This window comes from Artemia franciscana, chromosome 16 (genome assembly GCF_032884065.1).
Source record: "Artemia franciscana chromosome 16, ASM3288406v1, whole genome shotgun sequence".
NCBI classification, from domain to species: domain Eukaryota; kingdom Metazoa; phylum Arthropoda; class Branchiopoda; order Anostraca; family Artemiidae; genus Artemia; species Artemia franciscana.
This window is the reverse complement of record NC_088878.1, coordinates 4,748,208-4,771,110: the sequence shown is the minus strand read 5'-3', so window position 1 is coordinate 4,771,110 and position 22,903 is coordinate 4,748,208. Positions and strand designations below refer to the sequence as shown.

At 33.9% G+C, this 22,903-nt stretch overlaps 1 protein-coding gene and 1 non-coding gene across 4 annotated transcripts in view; both read left to right on the top strand.

The window, feature by feature from the left end:
- The window catches only part of LOC136036935 (elongator complex protein 1-like), a 182,043-nt gene that overhangs the window by 123,345 nt on the left and 35,795 nt on the right, over positions 1-22,903 (top strand). For all 3 annotated transcript variants that reach the window (XM_065719323.1, XM_065719322.1, XM_065719324.1), the window contains 4 exons: positions 1,165-1,323; positions 7,082-7,178; positions 14,262-14,373; positions 17,629-17,780. In XM_065719323.1, the coding sequence (XP_065575395.1) occupies positions 1,165-1,323; positions 7,082-7,178; positions 14,262-14,373; positions 17,629-17,780 (520 nt within the window). The remainder of the gene's footprint in view (positions 1-1,164; positions 1,324-7,081; positions 7,179-14,261; positions 14,374-17,628; positions 17,781-22,903) is intronic.
- Positions 12,915-12,988, top strand: Trnat-agu (transfer RNA threonine (anticodon AGU)). The gene has a single exon. It is a non-coding gene; the product is annotated as a tRNA-Thr (tRNA).

Below are 22,903 nucleotides of genomic sequence, written 5' to 3'. Positions count from 1 at the left end.
TTTGAATTGCTATAATTTTTTGTTAATTTATATACAAATATTTTTGTAACTACCAGATTTTTGTTCTTTATGCAATTTAATGTCTTTTTGTTCTGCCCTCTTTTCAAAGATGTTTGATTACTACCGCAAACCTGATTTCTAATAACAATTTCTACTAAACTTCAAACTTTTTGTTTTTTAAGAAATTGAATTGTTGTAATCACTTGTCAAAATATATGCAAATATTTTTGCAATTACTAGTTTTTTGCTCTTTAAGTAATTTAATATCAACTTCTCCATGCATGAAAATCTTGAATTCTTCCATGTAAGTGTGACAAGTGTGACAGCGTCAATGACTAATGTATATAAAAATGACGTCCCTCACATAATTTTTTTTCTAAAATTAAGGCTCTTAACGATTTTTTTCAAACTTCTGAACTATCTAGATCGTTTTGGGCCAGAATGTCCCAGGATACCAATTTTCCCGAAAAAAATATGGAGTCGTTCTTGAATGTCTCCTTACTCCTTATCTATTCTTGTTGCACCTCCTTATCTATCTTCTGACCTAATAAATTTTGTAAAAATATCTAACATATAATTTGAATATCTCTTTTAGTCCTCACTTATTCTAGTTGTACCCCCTTACCACTCTTCTTACCTAATATCTTTGATGAAAATTTCCGAGATATAACTTGAATGTCTCCCTACTCCTTACCTATTCTTGTTGCACCCCCTTATCTATCTTCTCACCTAATAAATTTTGTGAAAACATCTAACATATAATTTGAATATTTCCTTTACTCCTCACCTATTCTAGTTGCACCTCCTTACCAATCTTCTTACCTAATATCTTTGATGAAAATATCTAAGATATAACTTGAATGTCTCCTCAACTCTTAGCCTGTTCTATTTTCACCTTCATGCCAAATACATTTTATGAAAGTGTCTAGGATATAATTTGATTTTTTTTACCTTTAAATATGCTAATTCAAGACTTACGTTTCCACTCTCTCCTTACCTCTTGCTCCGCGCCTCCATTACTCAATGTTTATTGTTGCTCACATAGCAATTTAACTATGCTGCTTATAAATTGAATTAAAAATGTGGGATATGTGAAAACTAAGGGGTTAATGTATTTTTAATTTAAGTTTTAGATGTTAGCTTAATTTTGAGTTATTTCTTCAGTTCAGACTACCATTCAGCGTTTGTCACAATGAGGAGGCACCGAATCAATTTAAACTTCCTTGTTGATCACGATCCCGAGAAATTTATTGGCGAAATGGATATGTTTGTTGAAAAGATCCCTGAACAATCCTGGCTGTGTCAGTTTATTACAGATTTACAGTAAGCAATTTTTGTTTGTCAAGAAATTCAATTTGTTTTGTAGTTAGATTCGTGTTCCGACTAACAACGATGATATGCCTCTAGAATTTTTTGCGATTGGAACTCCCCTTGAAGACCCTCTTTAAATTACTAACCAGTATGAGAAGCTCATAAAAAAGGACCTTACTTTGTCTCTGAGAAACGGTAAAATTAATGGGCAATATTTTATTGATCTCTTTCTTCATTTTGATTTATAAAGTAAAGAGAAAAAAGAGTCCAATGAAAAGGGTGGGAATAAAAGGGGCGGGGATAAAAATAGAAGAGCCAATGGAGATCCTCTGAGACAGAAAATTGAAATTTGTCTTCAAGAGTTAATAACCAATGCCATCTGTTGAACGGCTTACTTGCTGAACCAACCAGCAAAGGCTGTCAGAGTAGCAGACTTACTGTGTCCCCAAGACTCAATATATCAAGGTTGGAGTTTCAAATGAAATTCAGATAAGAATAAGCAAAGCGTGGGACACCTTTGGTCAATTTTGAAAGTCATTATGGTCGCAAAAAGCAATCACCCTGAAGACCAAACCCTGAGTCTGTGTGGCATATATTGCCCCTTTTCTTCTGTGAGGATATGAAACATGTCACCTAAAGGCACAAGAATGCTCTCTTGACCTCTTTGACTGGAAGTGCCTAAGTTTTATTTGTCAGCTCAAATTCCATGACTATACAATATGACCTTGCCATTGAATGGCAGGTCCTTGTTACCTTGTCTATGACCTTGAATGGTAATGCGTACATGCCATTTTTCGGCTCGAATTCAGTTAACGAACTAGTAATGAATCTATAATGTGAATCTGAACAAGAAATTTCTTGCTGTCCGCCATTGTCAGGAGACTGAGATGGTTTGGCCAAATACTTTTGGTATAAGGAAATTTGACAGTCAAAGATAGTATTGGATAAGGTTCTTTTCTAATTGCCCCCTTCCAGGGGCACTTGAATATATATATATATATACGTTTATATTTGTATAGTTAAATATTATTCAGATTATATAATATATTTTTGTGGCTGCGAAGTTATTATATTCCAAAAATGTAAGCTTTAGGCCCCCAGAAATTATATTTTGGCTCTAGAGCAGATGTTCCCCAAATTTTTCTTTCTAATAGACCACTCTCTAAATTTTGCTGGTTTTTGTGGACCCCATGCGGTCAAGTTTCTACCATATTTCCGAAACTCGAGAAAAAATATGAAGATTAGAACTAACTATGGAAATTTTTGTTACAGCTGAGTTTCGACCATGAATTAGTTGTTTCTGAAAATAAAGTGAGCATTGGTTGGTCAATTAATGAATTGATTGTCTGTTAATGGGTGTCAAAAAAGTAAATTTAATCACTGACCAGTGAAAAAAAGGATTCCATCTTTTTGACATTTTTGAAAACTTTGCTGTCTTGACATCTACTAACAGCACAAGAAACCAATCAACTTTCACTTATTTTATTTAGAAAACACCCCATTCGGAATGGCAAAATTGAAAAGAAAAACAGTAGAAAAACAGTTCTGTTATATTTATTCATTATACTATTAATTATTTTTGTTTTCATATTACGTTATGCGACAACAGCTGTAATGTAATTAAAATTAATGATCAGGACAGTAACTGTAACGTAATCAACGTAAACCGTAATAATGTAATGACGTAACTATAAGGTCAGAAACGTTATCAGCATAACTTCTACAATGACAGTAACAAAATAGTCATAATTTTAATAGAGGGATGTACTGGATGCCCTTCAGGTTCTGTGATATTCAATCTGCTTCTTTTTTTAAGAAAGATTTGTAACGAAACTAAAACTTTTATCGACACGATATAACGAGGTAAACGCTACCAAAAGCTGTATCGCTATTCCCCACATTCTAGGATGTTTTGAAGTATTTTTGCCTTCCTTAAGCCCAATTTATAACAACTTAATATTAAAAGACTCTATGAATATTTTCGCCCAGTCCAATTTAAGACAGCCTGTCCGCATATCTAATGAAAATCGAAATTGTAGACAGGCAAAATCTGTTTCAAGGCAAAGAATATTTATTCGATCCAATTGGTAACTTCTCTTTCATTGATCTCAAGCTGGTTTTTGTCTTTTGATTCAGTGTCTTTTCTCCTCTCGTAGAGTTCACTTAAGGAGGTTAGATTTAGTTGTTGTTATTTTTTGTTTGTTTTTTTCTTTTTCTTATATTTTTTTAGCACTGAGGACGACTTGGCAGAGGTCCTTGTCGAAATATTTGCTTGATTTTCATCTGCATATTTTGCTACTGGCTGACAAAATCTTCGTTTTTTCACCTATTTGATTTTTCCCTCTTCATTTATTATTTCCTTTCTTGTTTTCATAAACCAAAATATTTGATACCCTCCTCTAAATTTCACCTTCAGATCCTCCCTAGTGCTACGCTCAAGTAGCTCCTCTTGCAGTATCATGTTCTCCACTTCTATTTCATCACATGAATTTATATAAATGGATTTATATAAGTCCATGGTGGTATTTCCATCATCAGAATGTTTTCAAGTCTGATCTTGCAGGTCATCATGCAGGGCGAGTAATGCTGAATATGTCTCTGAATATTCAGGTCAAGGTGTTCTACCTGTAATAAGTTTGAAAAGTGGGGAAACTCGCACTAACTATTAATTTGCTTAATAAATTTCAAATTTTCCAGGAAGAGTTAAAAATTTTACTCTTTGTTATTGTTTTTTTTTGCATTGAGGCTATCCCTTGCAGGTTTAAGCTATTATCTTAAGTTTTTTTCAAGAAATCTGTCAAATATGCGATGACTGCTTTCAAATTAATTAGCTTTTCTTTAAAAATTTGGATCTTTAGGCTACTTTTCAAACTGCTACAAGAATTGCGTAAAATCTTTTTAAACATGCACCTTTCGACATCCAGCGTATTTCAGTTTGTGAGGGTAATCGTCGCAAGTCTTCATCGTTTTCATCACACATTGTGCAAATTATCGCATATTCGAAAAATGGCTTCTTATTTTGTTGAACCCCCGTTTACGAATGGAGTTCACTTCGATTACATTGGGAATCGCTGCTCTACAGGCAAGAGACTGTAGAATCTAGGACTTTTACTTTTGGGATGTTCGATAAATTTTAAATCCTAGACTAATCCTTTTCGGAGGAAAGCACAACTGTAGAGCAACAATGTCTCTTCGAAAAATTCAAATTCAGGCCTTCAGAAATTATATTTTGGCTTTAGACACAAAGTCTCCTTGACCTAGAACTGGACGAATGCTTTCAGTACTTGGGTAGACTAGGCTCCAGAGACAAAAGTATGCTGAGCCTAGGACTAGTTATTTTTTAGATATTTGGAAAATCTGAAATCCAGGACTAATTCTTTTGGGATAGGAATTTTTTGCGGGTTAGCATCTTTGTTCCGAAAATTAAAGTTTGAATCCCCAGAAATTATATTTTAAGAAAGTACCAATCCTAGGATTAATTTTCTGAGGGTATTTTGAAAATTTGAATTCCATACGAGTGCTTTCTGTTGGCAACTAGGTTAGACTCTGCTCTAGAGACAAAAGAGTGCTGAGTCTAGGACTAGTTATTTCCTTTAGATATTCGAAAAATTTTTCGAAGTTATCATCTATCTTCCGAAAATTTAATTTTGAATCTCCAGAAATCATATTTTGTTTTTAGATTCAAGGAAGTACTGATCCTAGGAAACTTGAAGTCCAGGAATGGTGTTTTTGGTATATTTTGGAAATTTGAAGCCGCTTTTGGTTTAGAGAGGTTTCACAGTAGAACAATGATATTTTTGTCACAACAAATGTAAGATTCGTCCTCCAATCTTTCATGTCTGAAATTTTTATTTTTGATCTAAAGGCTAGGAGGGAAGGGTGTAGAGTGAAGGTGTTTTTGTTCCTAAAATGAAAGGTTCAGCTTCAAAATTTATCGTTTTATTCTTGAGGTAACAGTGTTCAATCTAGTATTAGTGGTCTCTGGGTCCCTAGCTCCAGTGCTGATAACTACGACCAGTAGAACTACTTGGGACTACTAAGTTCTAAGGATACTAGCTAGTTGTGCTGAGTTAGGACTAAGTGTCCTAACTTAGTCCTACTGGTCTTAGCAGTGAGTCAACTCGCTCAAGGACGGTACACGTAATGCCCTACCTCAAAATCCACCCGCCAAGTGAATCTAAAATCGGAAGACATATGATAATTTGGTAGATGTTCTCCTGAGGAATTGTCTACGGATAGAATTGGGTACCCCTTTTACTGACCATATTTCAAACTTCAAGCTGTCCGAAAATGTTGTTTTATCCTACTTTCTAGGACTATAGTGCTAGGATGCCCAAAGATCGTCCTTTTTGTCCATCTATCTAGGACCAAACGAAAAGCAGGTTGACCCCGAATGGGATGAAAAGAGGTCATAAGATAGGATTTAAAGTAAATTGAAATATCTTGGGGGAAGGGGGGAAGAGGAAAGTGGGTTGTTTTGTAGGCGTCAGGTTGGATCGGTGCTGTGATGAGTCGCCAGTAGCAGTAAAAATCTTAAGAAGTTTTAGGACTCGGAATCTTGCTCAAGATAGATGTGCACATTCAAACGCCTAGCACCAACTAACTTCCTCCGTCAAAACAGCACGTTAATAACCCCTCATCAATGCAAAGTTTACAGAAATCACTAGAAAACGAAAGATTGAACCTGAATTATTTATTTGGTATCTGGGGTTGCAAGGTATGCAAGTGTGGCAGTAAATTTAGTCCTCATTTCAAATCTGACTTCCTGATAAAGTGACTAATTTCAATACGGTTTTAAATATAACATACATAAATTTGATTAAATATATTGATTCAATTTTATATCGATATTATGTCTTAATTAATTATATATGAATCAAACAACTGTATATTATATTAATTTAATTTGTATTGTCATAAAATTAAATTGGTTAATATATTAAAATATTAAATATTAGATATAATGGATATGTTTAAATTATGAAAATGTGAAAATTATTGCAGTAAAATTTGTAATTTAGACGATGAACTTTGGAATAAAAACTTCTATGTACAAATACTAATAGATGATCTCAGAAAACCGACCGGTTTCATAGCCACTAAGACAAGTGATGGGTCCTAGAATGCATTGGACTTGTATAATTTAGGCTCTATATTTTCACAATAGAGAGGAGTTTGGGGGTTAGGGTCTGCTAGGTTAGGGGCGCTGTCTAAATATTTTACCCCTCTCCCGTAATGTGTAAATATGGCCCAAATTAAATTATTATATAAACTTCACTCCTTGGGTGTATTTCGTTTAATCAACGAGTACCGAACAAAACATATAAAAAAAAACTCAATCAAACATAGATTAAAAAAAAGAGCAACCTGATACCACTTAACCAACCCAAATACGGGACTCTAAAGACCCGGCAAAAAAAGACAGAAAAAAACGTTATTACAACCAATAAAAAGCTATATTATCTTTCTATAAGTCTAGCTACGCTGCTGTGTACACCTTAGGCGTCTTTTTGCTGTGATAATTTGTTTTACTCACAAATTTTTGCCCCTCTCCCATGGAAAATTCATCATGTTCCTGATCTGGAATTTCTACTTTAACCATTTGTAAATTATTTTTATTTTTATAAATGTAGTTATTGAGTTGACTTGTTTCCAGTGTTTAGTGTATGTTTAGCAAATTATCTATTACTTTAATTAGCTATTAACAATTAGTTATCAACCAAAAGATAATAATAAATGGAAGAAAAAAATAATCATTTCTTTTTTTCAGAGGAGAAGACGTATCTTATGCAGAATTCAGTTCTCAAATGTCGAAAAAAACATGGACGCCGAATAAAGTTGACTACATTTGTTCTGAACTTAGGAAGGTAATACTATATAGCACTAAATTTATTTTTATTCCTGATGTTGTTGTTAATGTGATAATTGAAAAAATTTAGCTTCAAGATTTTTAAGCCTTCTTATTCTTCTGTAAACAGAAGAATTTGGAATCCCAAATAGACTCCTTTCGGCTTCTAGCAGGTTTTCAGGTTTTCTTCTAATTATTCATCTGATGCTCCAATACCAATACAATCTTCATAACAACAAAAAGGCTTTTTTATTGCTTCGAGCACCAAAACAACATTAACTTTTTTTTGCTCCAGCATGAAAAAAAAAGATATTCATAAGAGTAAAAAAAAATGACCGTGGATTGTCAGTTAAATGGACTTACACTGACATTTGTTCCTTAAGATTTTGATAATTTTTTGTATATGAAAGTAAGAAAGGTGAAAACTTTTCAAACGTATTTTGTTTTCAGTAAAGCGCAAATTTGTTTCTGGTCTTTAGAAGGAACGGGGCTATCAGCCCTACTCATGTTAATTTTTGCTCGTTTTGAGTTTGACTCGGCTATTTATTGTAATTTCTGTTTCTTTTGAGTTTCATTTATTTATTGATAGCGATATGTGGTAGTTTTACGCTTGGAAGATTATTTGACTTACTTTTCGCTCATTCTTGGCTTAATGGACCTCTTTACTTTTCTTTGAAAAACTCGTCATGTGGAATTTTTTTTTACATTATTTTTTTTTTATCAACATAGTCTTTTTTATGGAAAAAATAATACTGTATATCTTTACAACTTTTTTTTTTCTACAAGAATCCATAGTATGGGTTGCTATTTGTATGTTGGAAAAACTTTTTCAACTATTTTCATCTTGACACAAACAATATTATTTTTAGTTCAATTTTATAGCTTCTGAAGTTAACCTGAAAAATACAACTTATTACATTCCAAAAGATTCTATCTATGCTCTTTGACATCCTGGATAAACTTACACTCTTTTTATTTCTTTAAATTGTAAGAACAGAAGTAGTGATAGTAGTATCCCCGAAAGTTTCAACTTAATACCCCCAGTCGTTCTCGATATATTGCTGAGCTGTCTTATTGGCAAACATAAACACAATGCCTTTTGATTTATTTTAAAGCAACAATTGGTTTTAAAGCATAATGAGCCAAATGCATAAATTTGGGGGTTGACATGCCTAATATCCCCAAAGACATAGTTGCTGGACCGTATTACTATGCTGCACAAAATGGCTGTCTCAAAATTTTGACTGGATGCGTTCTGAAAATGAATGGGCTTGATAAGAGGGCTGCTTGCCTTCTAATATCTTGTTACTCTTAAACAGGGCACCAGACACTCTCGCTGTAATTGGAGTGCAAGGGGGAGGCATTCCCCCTTCATATATCTAGTACAATCATTTTAAACAAGTAAAAACAAAGTAAAAACGTTTTAGATGTTGTTTTTTTTTCTGTAAAGTGCAATTTGTGTTCTGGTCTTCAGAAGGTATGGAACAAATTGGTTCCCTAGACACCTGACTCTGACCCCACCCACTCACCTCTTCAGTCTGAATCAGGGAAAATTACTTCAAAATACACACTTTTAAGATGAGTAACCAAAAGGTGCGTTCACCGTAACTCATCCGGGGAAACAAGTTAACTAATCGAGATTTCCAGTCAAATGTTAAAAAGAATATACTATTACTACTACTAACCATTCACTTTGGCACCAAGCTGCCTGAGGCCAACACAGCCTCCCTCTTTACACCCTACCAGGAAGGTCCTATTGCCCTTGAATCTTTCTTTACGACATTCTCCCACTCCAACCGTGGACGACCTGCTTTCTGTTTATCCCTAGACGGTTGGCCGAAAAGGACAATCTTTGGCAATCTGTCATCCTTCATCCGCAGAACGTGCCCTAGCTGTCTGAACTTTTCTCTCATTATAGCCCTGAAAAGCGAAATTGAACCACACTTTTCGTACAGCCTATTGTTTGAAATACGGTCAGTGTTTCGGGTACCCAAAACAATCCGTAGGTAATTTCTCTAGAAAATATCTAGCAAATCTTCATCGGTTTTTCGGAGCGCCCGTGCTTCAAAACCATATTTGATCTGTAACCTCCGATGTTCTAATCCTGGTTCGCAGACTTATCTTGTCCCAAGTTTAAAGGATGTAACTGATACATTTACTTTTATTGGTTCTTCGTTTTTCTGACTTCATCATTTTTTTATCTTTTTTTTATCTGTTACACGGTTTTTACATTTTCCTCACAATTTTTTTTAATGTCAAGTTCTTTTAAAATGCCTCTATAAGTTATTGTATTTTTTTTCTCGAAAACGGCTCGATAATTTTTCTGAAAATTGCCACTTTAATATTTTCTGAACTGCAAAAAATAATTTAGGTAGGTCAGGACTTTGGTTAAATTTATTTAGAACCTCAATTTTGGGGGGAAATTTTTACCTGAATGACGTCACGTTAACGCGTATCCAAAGAGCAACTTGCATCATTTTTCCCCAAGGGTGATTGTGCCCCACATGGAATGGGTTGAATTGAAGGACCGATCGAAGCTCGTTCTCCTGGTACTACGTATGGGGGATATATATAAGTTATATACGGATATAGGGGGCTTGTTACAAGAGGACCTTGAATTTTCTATTGGGGGAGGGGTCAGTAAGGGAACTTCAAAGTTGAGGAGGAAATCTTTCTTAATTTTTTATGTAGCTTCGGTAATTCTAGTAATTCTACCATTTTTTTTAATCAAAGGAGTGCTTGTTTTTGTAATTAAAAAAAAAAAATTTACCGAAAAACTTGTTATTTACACATAGGGTGAGATCATAACGTAGAGTTGCATATTGCACCAACTGCAAGGGCCGAGGGCTCGATCAAGTGGAGGGAGACGACAAGAAGTTGGTGAAGCCACCTTTTGCTAGCCAAAACACATACTAAGTTGTATTTATTTGCTAGTTCTTGTGTAATAATCCATTTTTTGATTTGTTTTTGGCGCTTTTGTTCCCACTTTAAGACTTGTATAACTGAGTAAAGATCTAAAGCCAAACTGCCAAACATGAAAAAACCAAGAGAAAATATTTCAAAATGAAGAACAAAACAATGGGTCTACTTCCAGTAGAAGGATACTCTGATATAAATTGTATGTGGTCAACGGCCACATATGTGGTCTTTGTAGTATAATATAAGAACAAAAAACGGGCTTACGGCCAGTAAAAGGATAATCTGATATAAATTCTATGTGTTCTAAGGCCACATATGTGGTCTATATAATATAATATAAAAAAAAACAACGGGTCTAAGGCCAGTACAAGGATACTCTGATATAAATTCTATGTGGTCTACGGCCACATATGTGGTCTATGTTGCATAATATAAGAACACAACAACGAGTCTACGGCCAGTAGAAGGATACTCTGATATACATTCTATGTCATATACGGCCACATATGTGGTCTATGTTATATAATATAAGAACAAAACAACGGGTATACAATCAGTAGAAGGATACTGTGATATAAATTTTATGTGATCTACGGCCACATTTGTGGTCTATGTTATATTATATAAGAACAAAACAACGGGTCTACGACAAGTAGAACGATACTCTGATATAAATTTTATGTGGATTACCGCCACATATGTGGTCTGTGTTATATAATATAAGAACAAAACAACGGGTCTATGGCCTGTAGAAGGATACTCTTATATAAATTCTATATGATCTACGGCCACATATGTGGTCTATGTTGTATAATATATGAATAAAACAACGGGTCTACGGCCAGTAGAAGGATACTCTCATATAAATTGTATGTGGTCTACGGCCACATATGTGGTCTATGTTATATAATATAAGAATAAAACAACGGGTCTACGGCCAGTAAAAGGATAATCTGATAGAAATTCTATGTGATCTGCGGCCATATATGTGGTCTATGTTATATGATGTAAGAACAAAACAACGGATGTACGACCAGTAAAAGAATGATCTGATATAAATTTTATGCGGTCTACGGCCACATTTGTGGTCTATGCTATATAATATAAGAACAAAACAAAATTCTATGTGATCTATGGCCACATATGTGGTCTATGTTATATACTATAAGAACAAAACAATGAGTCTACGGCCAGTAGAAGGATACTCTGATAGGAATTCTATGTGATCTACAGCCACATATGTGTTCTATGTTATATAATAAAAGAACAAAACAACGAGTCTACGGCCAGTAGAAGGATACTCCGATATAAATTTTACGTGGTTTACGGCCACATATGTGGTCTGTGTTATATAATATAAGAACAAAACAACGAATCTGCGGTCAGGGTAAGGATACTCTGGCCACATATGTGGTCTATGTTATATAATATAAGAACAAAACAACGAATCTGCGGTCAGGGTAAGGATACTCTGGCCACATATGTTGTCTATGTTATATAATATAAGAACAAAACAACGAATCTGCGGTCAGGGTAAGGATACTCTGGCCACATATGTGGTCTATGTTATATAATATAAGAACAAAACAACGAATCTGCGGTCAGGGTAAGGATACTCTGGCCACATATGTTGTCTATGTTATATAATATAAGAACAAAACAACGAATCTGCGGTCAGGGTAAGGATACTCTGGCCACATATGTGGTCTATGTTATATAATATAAGAACAAAACAACGAATCTGCGGTCAGGGTAAGGATACTCTGGCCACATATGTGGTCTATGTTATATAATATAAGAACAAAACAACGAATCTGCGGTCAGGGTAAGGATACTCTGGCCACATATGTTGTCTATGTTATATAATATAAGAACAAAACAACGAATCTGCGGTCAGGGTAAGGATACTCTGGCCACATATGTGGTCTATGTTATATAATATAAGAACAAAACAACGAATCTGCGGTCAGGGTAAGGATACTCTGGCCACATATGTTGTCTATGTTATATAATATAAGAACAAAACAACGAATCTGCGGTCAGGGTAAGGATACTCTGGCCACATATGTGGTCTATGTTATATAATATAAGAACAAAACAACGAATCTGCGGTCAGGGTAAGGATACTCTGGCCACATATGTTGTCTATGTTATATAATATAAGAACAAAACAACGAATCTGCGGTCAGGGTAAGGATACTCTGGCCACATATGTGGTCTATGTTATATAATATAAGAACAAAACAACGAATCTGCGGTCAGGGTAAGGATACTCTGGCCACATATGTGGTCTATGTTATATAATATAAGAACAAAACAACGAATCTGCGGTCAGGGTAAGGATACTCTGGCCACATATGTTGTCTATGTTATATAATATAAGAACAAAACAACGGGTCTACGGCCAGTAGAAGGATACTCCGATATATAAATTCTATGTGATCAATTTTGGCACTGATAAAACGTAGTATTAGTTTGCCAAAAACGACCGATAACTCATACTTTAATTGAAAATTTGTCCCTTGTAAGAGCTCAAAAAGTGCTTAAATTTGAATTTGCGACAGAAGCGGTTATTATATCCATAAACAGCGTAAAAAAAGGCATTAAAGCAGTATGTCCACTTTATTGGTAAGTCAATTATATGAACTGTGATACGTTTACCAAATGCAAAAGGTCTGAGAATTGTTTCCTTAACGGGTTTCCTTCTCAATAGCCTCAATGTTGGGATTAGCTTTCGAAAAGAACTTCCTCCTCACTCAATTGCCCATCTCCTTAGAATAATTGTGGGGAGCAGACTTGAAATTTCAACTTATTTGCGAATAATTAACAAGAACAAGGCGCCATGGCTTAGTTGGTTAAAGCGCCTGCCTAGTAAGCAGGAGATCATGGGTTCGAATCCCATTGGTGCCTTTTTTATTTAAGGAAACTTAATTTCTCTAACTATAATGCAAAGGAGGAGGGGACTATTAGTTTATAGGTAACATTTTAGAATTTATTTAATATTTTATTTCAAAATTTGGAGCTTCAGTTTTGTATCTATTGATTTTTCGAATTCCTTTTATGTCTGCTGTCTCCATTAGAAGGAGTTTTTGAACCACATTTACGTATGGTAGAGATTGTAAGCTAGGGTTCAGCGTATTCCATAGAAGTCTGGAGAATAATCAGATAGCGTATAGATTATTTGTTTCTAGAATAGATTGTCATATTCCACTTTTAAGTCTCGTTTCGTTTTTTGTTTAAAGTATGTCTTCAGATTCAAACCAACACCTTCCTCCGGCCTTAATCGCAGGAAATCGTATAAGGCTGTCATACAGACAATGGAAATGGGTATTTTTCGGGTACATACATTCGCGCAAAGCAATTTCAGTGGATCAATTTTATCGTTGTTTCGTGCTCAACACACTTATTTCTGGAGCTAAATAAATTTCTTGTCTAATTTCAACATAAAACGGAATTTTGTTTTCTCATGTTAAGTGCAGATTACTTAAAAATACTGAAGAAAATGCTCGTTGCTTGATTTCAAGTTCTGTTTGAAAACAAAGTGTTTACAGAAGTTTGGAGGCTCAACCCTCTGGATTTATTTTGTAAGGTATATTCAGAAAGTTACCCCCCCCCCCTCTTAACTCTAAGTTTTCTGAAATTATGTCATGACTTGGAGAGGAAATAGACCGAGTTGGTGGTGGAAAGGGTTTGGTCGGAAATACGGTCAGAAGTGCGCAATTATGTTAGCATATGATGGACTGCGCGCGGCCTTTTCTTGGTGTGCTCTAGCAAATTTAAAGAATTACAGAGAACCATCAATAAGAATTTTTTTAACTTAAGGAATACCCCCCCCTCCCAAGAAAAACTGAAAATACAAAAAGTAACATGCAACATTTTCGAAAGAATCCCCAGACGTTCGATTTTATTTTATATTTTTATTTAGTGATAAAGTTTAAAATGAAAAACAATGAAGAAATCGAAAACTTGCACATCTATTTCAAGGGACTTAAATTGGTCAAAATACCCAACACAGTCTAAGCGTTCGAAAAATGAATGAAAAAAAAAGTTAAGTATCACAAGGTTTTGATCAGATAAACTCCTCCCTCTCCCTCTGCTCATGTACCCGAGCATTGTGAGCTGTTTTACTGAATAAGAACCTCAATATGAGATGTGCCCATTTTCTATATGAGCTTTTTTCCAGATTTTTGAAAGACGATCCATTCAAAACTACATTTTACCGATTTTAACCTGTTATGTCAAAATGACCAAGCCGGATTACGATGGAGCACTTAGACTTATTTTGGAGTTAAGACGTAAGTAAATTATCTAATATTGGTGACGCTATTGTAAAGGTCATAAGATCTTCCTTTTTTCAAGGGTTGCCGAGTTTCAGAAATCACGTGCACTAGATAGCACGTACCAAGCAGGTCAAAACTATGCCAAGTATTGTATCGACTTGACCAACTGTGGCAGAACTGCTGACACACGTGACGTTCTGATATGTACGTTAGGGACGTTCTGATATGTACGTTAGATGGTGAAAGTGGGTAACCCCCTGCCTGACCAGCACAAAATTAAGTTAACTTATTCACTTCGACAATTGACCGAGTGGTAAATGAGTAGTTAGTAAAATGGTATTAAAAAGGTTCTAAGTTCAAATTCAAATTCACTTTATTTTGCCTTAATATTCTTGTCATTTACACAAATAACAGCGGAGATCAAAAACAATCGTTTAAAAACACCTAAAAAATTGAATTGTGCACACGTGGTTTGTTAAAAACTATTTTCCAAGTCACCATCACCGGCCGTCATCATCGTCCGTTGTTCCAGCTTTGCATCGTTTTTTGTTCTCTCTCTGAGCCGTGAGTGGAATGTTTAGTTTGGCGTGTCTCAAAACCCGGAAGAAGATCACGGTGTGTCTCCGAGTCAAGAATTTTTCGGCCGAAATCCACAACCAATTTATGCCTTCTCTCTTTAAGGGACTCCAACTTTGAGGCTCGTCTCGTAGTCAACATAGCCACTTCCTAATATTATTTTGCAGGTTCTCTTCTGCAATCTTTCTATTTTGTCGCTTTAGTCGATGGTCAGTGCGCTCTGCCACACTGGGCAAGCATATTCTCTGAGTGGTCTAATGTAAGATTTGTAGCATACAACCATGATATGAGTTGTCATGCCAAAACGGCAAAGGCAGGTGAAAGATGTTTAGAGGTAGGTGGTTTTAGAAACAATTGTCGATACGTAGGTATTCCATTTGAGGTCAGGGTCCAGGTCGACACCTAGAATCTTCTCTGATTTTACAGCTATCGGTCCATTGCATGGCGGGTCTGGAACTGGCCGTTTAAGGAAGTTAACCCTGAACAAGACAGTTTTCTCCTGGCTGAATGTGAGCTTTATTTGGTTTGCTTCATCTTCGATCTTTTGCATTACTGTAGGGATAGAAATTCCAAACGTAGAAAAACAGAGAGTGTACTTTAAAAGATATTGTGACTCAAATTTTTTTTTGCTCTTCTTACTGGCTTAAACTTTCATACAGAAAAACTAATGAACTAATTTATTAGAAACCTGCTTACAACAACACAAAAAAGAAAAAGTGGAGCACTGAAACACAAATATAGTATATAAATTTACAGTAAAAGAAAAAAGAGATATATTATAAATAAACACAGTTATTACAATTTAAACCTCAAGGAGTAATGTCAACGGCAAGGACACGTTTCCATACTTCTTTATCGACTGTTTTTCAGATACAAACAAAAGGGTCATCAACGTGGTATTTATCCAATACAAATGTGTTTGGTAAATACAATGGGAGGCCCAAATTTCAGGTAACACAGGTTTAAACCAATACAGGGCTTATTTAAAATTGCAAGCCAATGACTTACTAGGGAAGCGTAGTAGATACTTGGAGTGCAACAGCTAAAAATAAACGGCCCAAAATATGTTTATTAAATTTAAAGTTAAGGGCTAACAATTTTGCGTAGCTTAAACGTAGACTGGAAATAATTTAGTCAAACACGAGAGGCTTTGAGCCTTTGAGATCATTTCCGTAGGTAATACTGAGATAATTGAGTTATGGATCCAGGCGAAACCTTCTTTCCCTCAATCAGCACGAGTAAAGGCTCTGGGCGGAATGAAGTTTTAGGTGAAGAAGTCGGTTCGAAAATAAGAAATTATGTTTTGGCTGATTTGATACTCATAAATCTACTTGCGTAACCCTTCTCTTAAGAATTGGGTGTCTTCTTCTTCTTCTGAAAAACAGAACCTGGGATCCATAATAGAGTCCTTTCGGCTTATATATATATATATTTTATTATATATATATATATATATATATATATATATATATATATATATATTTATATATATATATATATATGTATATTTATATATATATATATATATATATATATATATATTTATATATATATATATATATATATATATGTATATTTATATATATATATATATATATATATATATATAAGCCGAAAGGACTCTATTATGGATCCCATATATATATATATATATATATATATATATATATATATATATATATATATATATATATATATATATATATATATATATATATATATATATATGGGATCCATTATAGAGTCCTTTCGGCTTATATATATATATATATGTATATTTATATATATATATATATATATATATATATATATATATATATATAAATATATAAGCCGAAAGGACTCTATTATGGATCCCATATATATATATATATATATATATATATATATATATATATATATATATATATATATATATATATATATATGTATATATATATATATATATATATATATATATATATATATATATATATATATATATATATATATATATATGATCGACTCTCGCTAGCTTGAAATTCTCGAGACCACTATTTTTCTTCGATTTATGTATAGTTCGACTTATGCATAGTTTGAGTTATAAATACCATTCTACATAAAATTTATCTTATAAAGGTATCGAGTTACAGAAGTAAGCCAAATAAAAATTCAAGTTACAGAGGTACAAAATTGCTAATTCTACTCTCTACAGCCATTACAAAGCTAAGAATAACTTTATTAGTGTATTATAAATTTGACACATCAAGACTTTTCTTTCAAATTTCAAGACTTGACTTTTAAATGTCAATAATAAACTTAGTTTGCTAAGAAATAGATACCTGAACATTAACAGAATCTGATTGCGACTTACATACCGTGGTTTCGACTGACAGAGGTTCGTTAAAAAAGCTTCGAGATAAATTAGAAAACTTGTATGTTATTTCACTTTACTTGTGGAGGTAAAGTGGAAAAAACCAGCTAATCTAATGAATTTCGAGCTGTAGAGCTATTTTCTGGTCATTCGGACCTACAGTGATAAAATAGAACCGCAACATTATTTCGAGTTGTACATGTCTTTTTCTTCGACTTAGACAGGTTTTCCAAGAGTATTGAAACTAATTTGAGATATCGTGCATTCCGAGTTGTAGGAAAACAACCATATGTTATAAAACCAAATTATACTTCGGATTAAATGATTTAACCTATTTATAGGCAAAGAAGAGGAAGAGCCAACGGCTCCCAGGCTGTTTTTGGAAAGTTTGAAGTATCTTTTGGTGCTAGTGGATGTGGAAACACTGTACCGTAGCTCTCTTGGAACCTATGATCTCAATCTTGCCCTTTTAGTAGCTGAAAACAGCCAAAAGGTAGTTCTTTTTACATTGATTTTACTGCTTTAATGTTAATTATAACAATTAGTTTTTTAATTATGACAATTTAAAAGCGATATTATGCCTTTAAAAGCGATATTCTTCTTTTTAGGGCATTGATATGCACAGTCAGGGTCGTATACAGGATTTTTTTTGGAGAGGGGGGGGGCTACAAAAGGATTTTTCAGCAGGATACAAAAATCCCCCAGTGCTGGATATATTTGGTTATTTCTACCTGCAGCCAAAATATTTGATACTCTTTTTTATTTCAACTTTAGGAGGACGAGAGAACCGTAAAGAAGAGAGAAATCAGGAGCCAGTGTGGTCTCAGAAACTAATTTCAGCTTTATCTCCTCAGTAGTTCTATGCTTGAGTAGCTCCTCTTGTAGTATCACATTCTCCACTTCTTTTTAGTCAAATGGATTTATGATCTATGGTGGTACATCTGTCATCAGAATATCTTCAAATGTGATGATGCAGGTGTTCATATGATCATGATCACCCGTGGATATGATCAGTCATAAATTTTAGAAAATTTTTTATTTAGGGTCTCCAATTGCCTTCAAATGGCTCTTAGAACTGAAAGACTATTTGAATTACCTTTACTCATGTTTCCAACCTTAGTTCTGCCCTAGGATGGATGGATGATGGATGATGGATGATTGTCTATCAACAAGTGAAATGACATCCTTTTTATACAATTCTGAAAAAAGGTCACCAAGTTGATTTTAATTCAAACGAAAATCAATTTGAAAAAAACCATCACATGATTTTTTCATAGCTAATTGAAAAAATGCTGGGCAATTATTTTGAACATATGTCAGAACATCCTGATCAAGATATTCTGTCTGTGACAAGTTTGAAAACCGAGAAAATTCGTGCTATTAATTTACTTAATAAGTTTCAATTTTCTAAGAAAAGCTGAAATTGCAGCCTTTGTTAATATTTATTTTTTGAATTGTCGCTACCTCCTTGTAATTGTAGGCTAATATCATTAAATTTTGTAAACAAATCAGTCAAATACGCGATGTGTGCCTCTAAATTGATCAGACTCTCTACTAAATTCAATCAATTAATTGGTGAAGATTTTAAGTTTAGATTTTTTACTTTTCAGAAATTCTTAAACTGATTAGAAAATTGAGTAAAGTCTTTCAAATATGCACCTTGTAATAACCAGCGTACTTCAGCATCTAAGAGCAATTTTTGGAAATCTTGATCATCTTCATTACATTATACAAATAGGCTGAGCATGTATTCGAAACATTGATAAACATATCATTCATCATATAATTGATGAATACATCATAAATTGAAGATGTAATCCGTCAGTCAAACTTATCGCTACTGTATATTGTATTATGGTTACCATTTTTCAAGTAACAGTCGCTGAGCTACTTAAAATATCATCAGCCTACATTCATAGGTGAAATCAAGCCAACAGTTCATAGCCTGTTGATATCATTGATGATATCATCAGTCTACATTCATAGGTGAAATCAAGCCAACAGTCCATAGCCTGTTGATATCATATGATATCATCAGCCTACATTCATAGGTGAAATCAAGCCAACAGTTCATAGTCTGTTGATATCATCATATGATATCATCATTGATATCATATGTTGATATCAATGATGATATCATCAGCCTACATTCATAGGTGAAATCAAGCCACCGGTTTAGTTTTTCACTATCTAAACCAGATCAACTTTCGTGGACCTCTGTTTACGAATTGTGAACCCCTATTTTTTGACACACCACCATAGACAGCCGTTGAGTCTCCCTTGGACCCCTTGAGGTCCTCCTGGACCGCTTTGGGAATCACAGCTTAAGTTAGACAATGATATATCAGCAGTGGGAATATCTCATCGATGCTTATGTCCTGCCATGCCCATTTTGTGACATTTGTGGATGATTTTGTGGTATTTTATGTGTGATTTTGTCTTGATTTTAGAATATATTCAAAATGTGAAAAAACTATTCTCGGTAAATGATATAAGATAAAATTATCATGGTTGCCCCCTTAGGGGGCAACCATGATAAGAACAAACCATGATAAGAACAACCATGATTAAGAACAAATTTTAGCTTATAGTAAACGGAAAATTAAAAATGGTTTTGAAAAAGCTGTCAAGCAAGGAAGCATTGGGCATTTGAACCCAATTCAGATACGGTAACTGTTATTTTGGTTAAAATTTTATCTCGGTTTACGATGTTATTTCAAATTACGAGATAAAAATAAACACTTATTTTTTAATTATTCTTATTCTCCCAGAAATATGGTAAAATATAAAGCTTTTTTTGGGGGGGGGGATTGAACCTTGGAGCCTCTCTGCTGGGTACATTTTGTGAACACACATACACGAGTGTATTTGGCTAAGAAGTAATAGAAATTTAGAGAAATATTTTTAAGAAATATAATTGTCAAATGAACAAGAATCGCTATTTGAATCTGATTCAGGAATTGTAGCTATTGTTTCGATTCTTCATGATAAAAGTTCATTGCAAAAACAAAGTCAAGAGACATAAAATAAAATACAAACTCTGCAAATTAGTGTCAAATGGAAACAAAAACTGAACCATTGGAATCCTCAACCCCAACCTGAAAACCACATTTAGGAGAATTAAAGTCCTCCATCTTGAACAACAAGCGAAATGCTTTTTCAGTGATGTTTCTTTTTTTTCTTTTTTTTTTTTTTTTGTCGTGTTGGGCGCTGAAGTATCATAAAGAGATGTTTAAGGGCTCATTAAGTCGTGGCAATTGTTTGCCAATTTCGGTACTTAGAAAATTTTGTATAGAACGATTCATACATAAATTTTTGAAGAAGGATAGAAAGGTGTTGTGCATTATTCAACTCCGAATATTGTAATGTTTATTTTGTTAGATTGCGTCGAAGCAGGGTTGTCATCAATTTTTTAATTTAACTTGGTGCGTTGCTCAATTTTAGCTCAGATAACTTCGAAGACCACACTGCCTTTCCATGACGAAAGTAAAACAGTTCAAAATAGGGATGATACCTTTTAATTGACAGTGAAATATAAAATTATTTAACTGGATATTTCGAACACATATACAGTGTTCATCATCAGCAGTAAAACTGTTTTACTGTTTTACTGCTGATGATGAACACTGTATATGTGTTCGAAATATCCAGTTAAATAATTTTATATTTCACTGTCAATAAAAAGGTATCATCCCTATTTTGAACTGTTTTACTTTAATTTTAGCTCAATTTTAGCTCAATTTTATTTCTTCGTTGAAAGATTTATTACATAATCTTTTATCTTTCAAGATCATATTTTTAGTTCAAAGATAGGGATTACATGACATTATTTCCCCAAGAATTATAGTTTGTAACCAAAATTCATAGTACATCTTTTTGTATGGATTGTGGAAACTACAAAATTTAAACAAATAACTATCAAAAGCTTTATATTTTATTAAATTTGACAAAGAGAGAGGCAATAATTTTGCGTAATGCTTGTTTGAAGTTGAAGCCGACAGCAGGAAGTATGGAGCCCAGGCTTTGAGACTAAACCTATTTCTTGAAGCCCTTGCCTTGAGCCAAAATTTATTCTCGGATATAGTACACACGTCAACTTGTGAAAAGAGTGCAAGCTTTCCTTGGTAAGCCTTTAACTTTTCTGAAAGTCTTACTAAAAGCTGATCAATTTTCATCTATTGCTATCCGGCCTATTGCTTGAATCGCTTAAATATCTTTTGCTACGGTTATATAGTGGGTTTTTACTTTTAAAAAACTTTTATAGCTTAAAAGCAATGTTTATTAAAAACAATGTTTAGACATAGAATTTTTTTTATCCTCAGATTTTTTTTATTCTCGCAAGACAGTCTCTGACATGACTCATATTATGTCATGAATCTGTGACATTGAACACGAAATTGTGACATAGATTTTCATGTTACAGGAATCGGGTTCTTCCCTGTCCTGGAAATGGGAAGATTCTTCTCATTTTTGCATGAGTGAAAGAAAAAGTGGAATTTTTTTAGTTCTGATCACACATTACTTTTTTTGTATTTTGTATATATCTGCTCAGTATATTTTTCTCATTTTGAAAAAACTCTAAAATTGAATAAAAATTTCACATAAAATGCCACAAAATAAAATGGGCAAAAATTATTTTTTTTAATGGGTTTCGACTGTGAAAAGACGATGCTGTTCTTGTCAAAGTTAAAATGTATACTTTGTTTTTGCTGGGTACTAAAGAGACACCTTCTTTTGAATTAAATTTACGACATGGGTGGATATAATGTCATATATGTAACATTAATTTTCTTTGATCTTACAGTCATTGTCCTTAAGTCAGGGTTAAATTTCTTTTCAGTAATGATGCTAGGGCTGATTTAAAAAGTTTTCAAAAACATTTTTAGCTTTTATGTTTCGCAATTTAGTGTAAGTTTCTCTTTTATAATTTTTCTTGTGTTGTGCTGAGGACGGCCCTTTGATATAGGACCGAAATATTCATCCAAATATAGAATTTCGCTGTCTTGAAAAAAGAATTTCCTATTGTTCGTCTTGTTGTTGATGTTTATACAATCATTAAAATAAAATATACTCAAGTGGGAAACTAAATCTCTCATTGACTTAGGTGATGCAAATGATTAGAGTGTCATAAATAAACATGTTAGTGTGATGAGTAAATATTTGGGATTTTGAGAGTACAGAGTGCAAGAATGGGTTTTGAAATTAATATAGGAACGGTTATGTCGCTCAGATTAGGAACAAATGAGGACGAAGAGGTTGTCTAAGGGGATGGGTAGAGTCGTTTAAGGACGGTTAGGTCGCTTAGATTAGGAGCAAATGAGGGCGAAGAGGTTGTCTAAGGAAATGGGTAGGGTTGTCTAAGGACGGTTAGGGTGCTTAGAATAGGAACAAATAAGGGTGAAAATCTTGTCTAAGGAAATGGGTAGGGTTGTCTAAGGACGGTCAAGTTGCTTAGATTAGGAAGAAATGAGGGCGAAGAGGTTGTCTAAGGAAATGGGTAGATTCACTTATCTGGGTGGTATTATTAGTAGAGATGGTGGAAGCTTTGAAGTTATTAATTTCTAGAGTAGCCCAGTTGAAGGGTGTTTGAAGAATTTTCTATTGAAATAAGGAAGA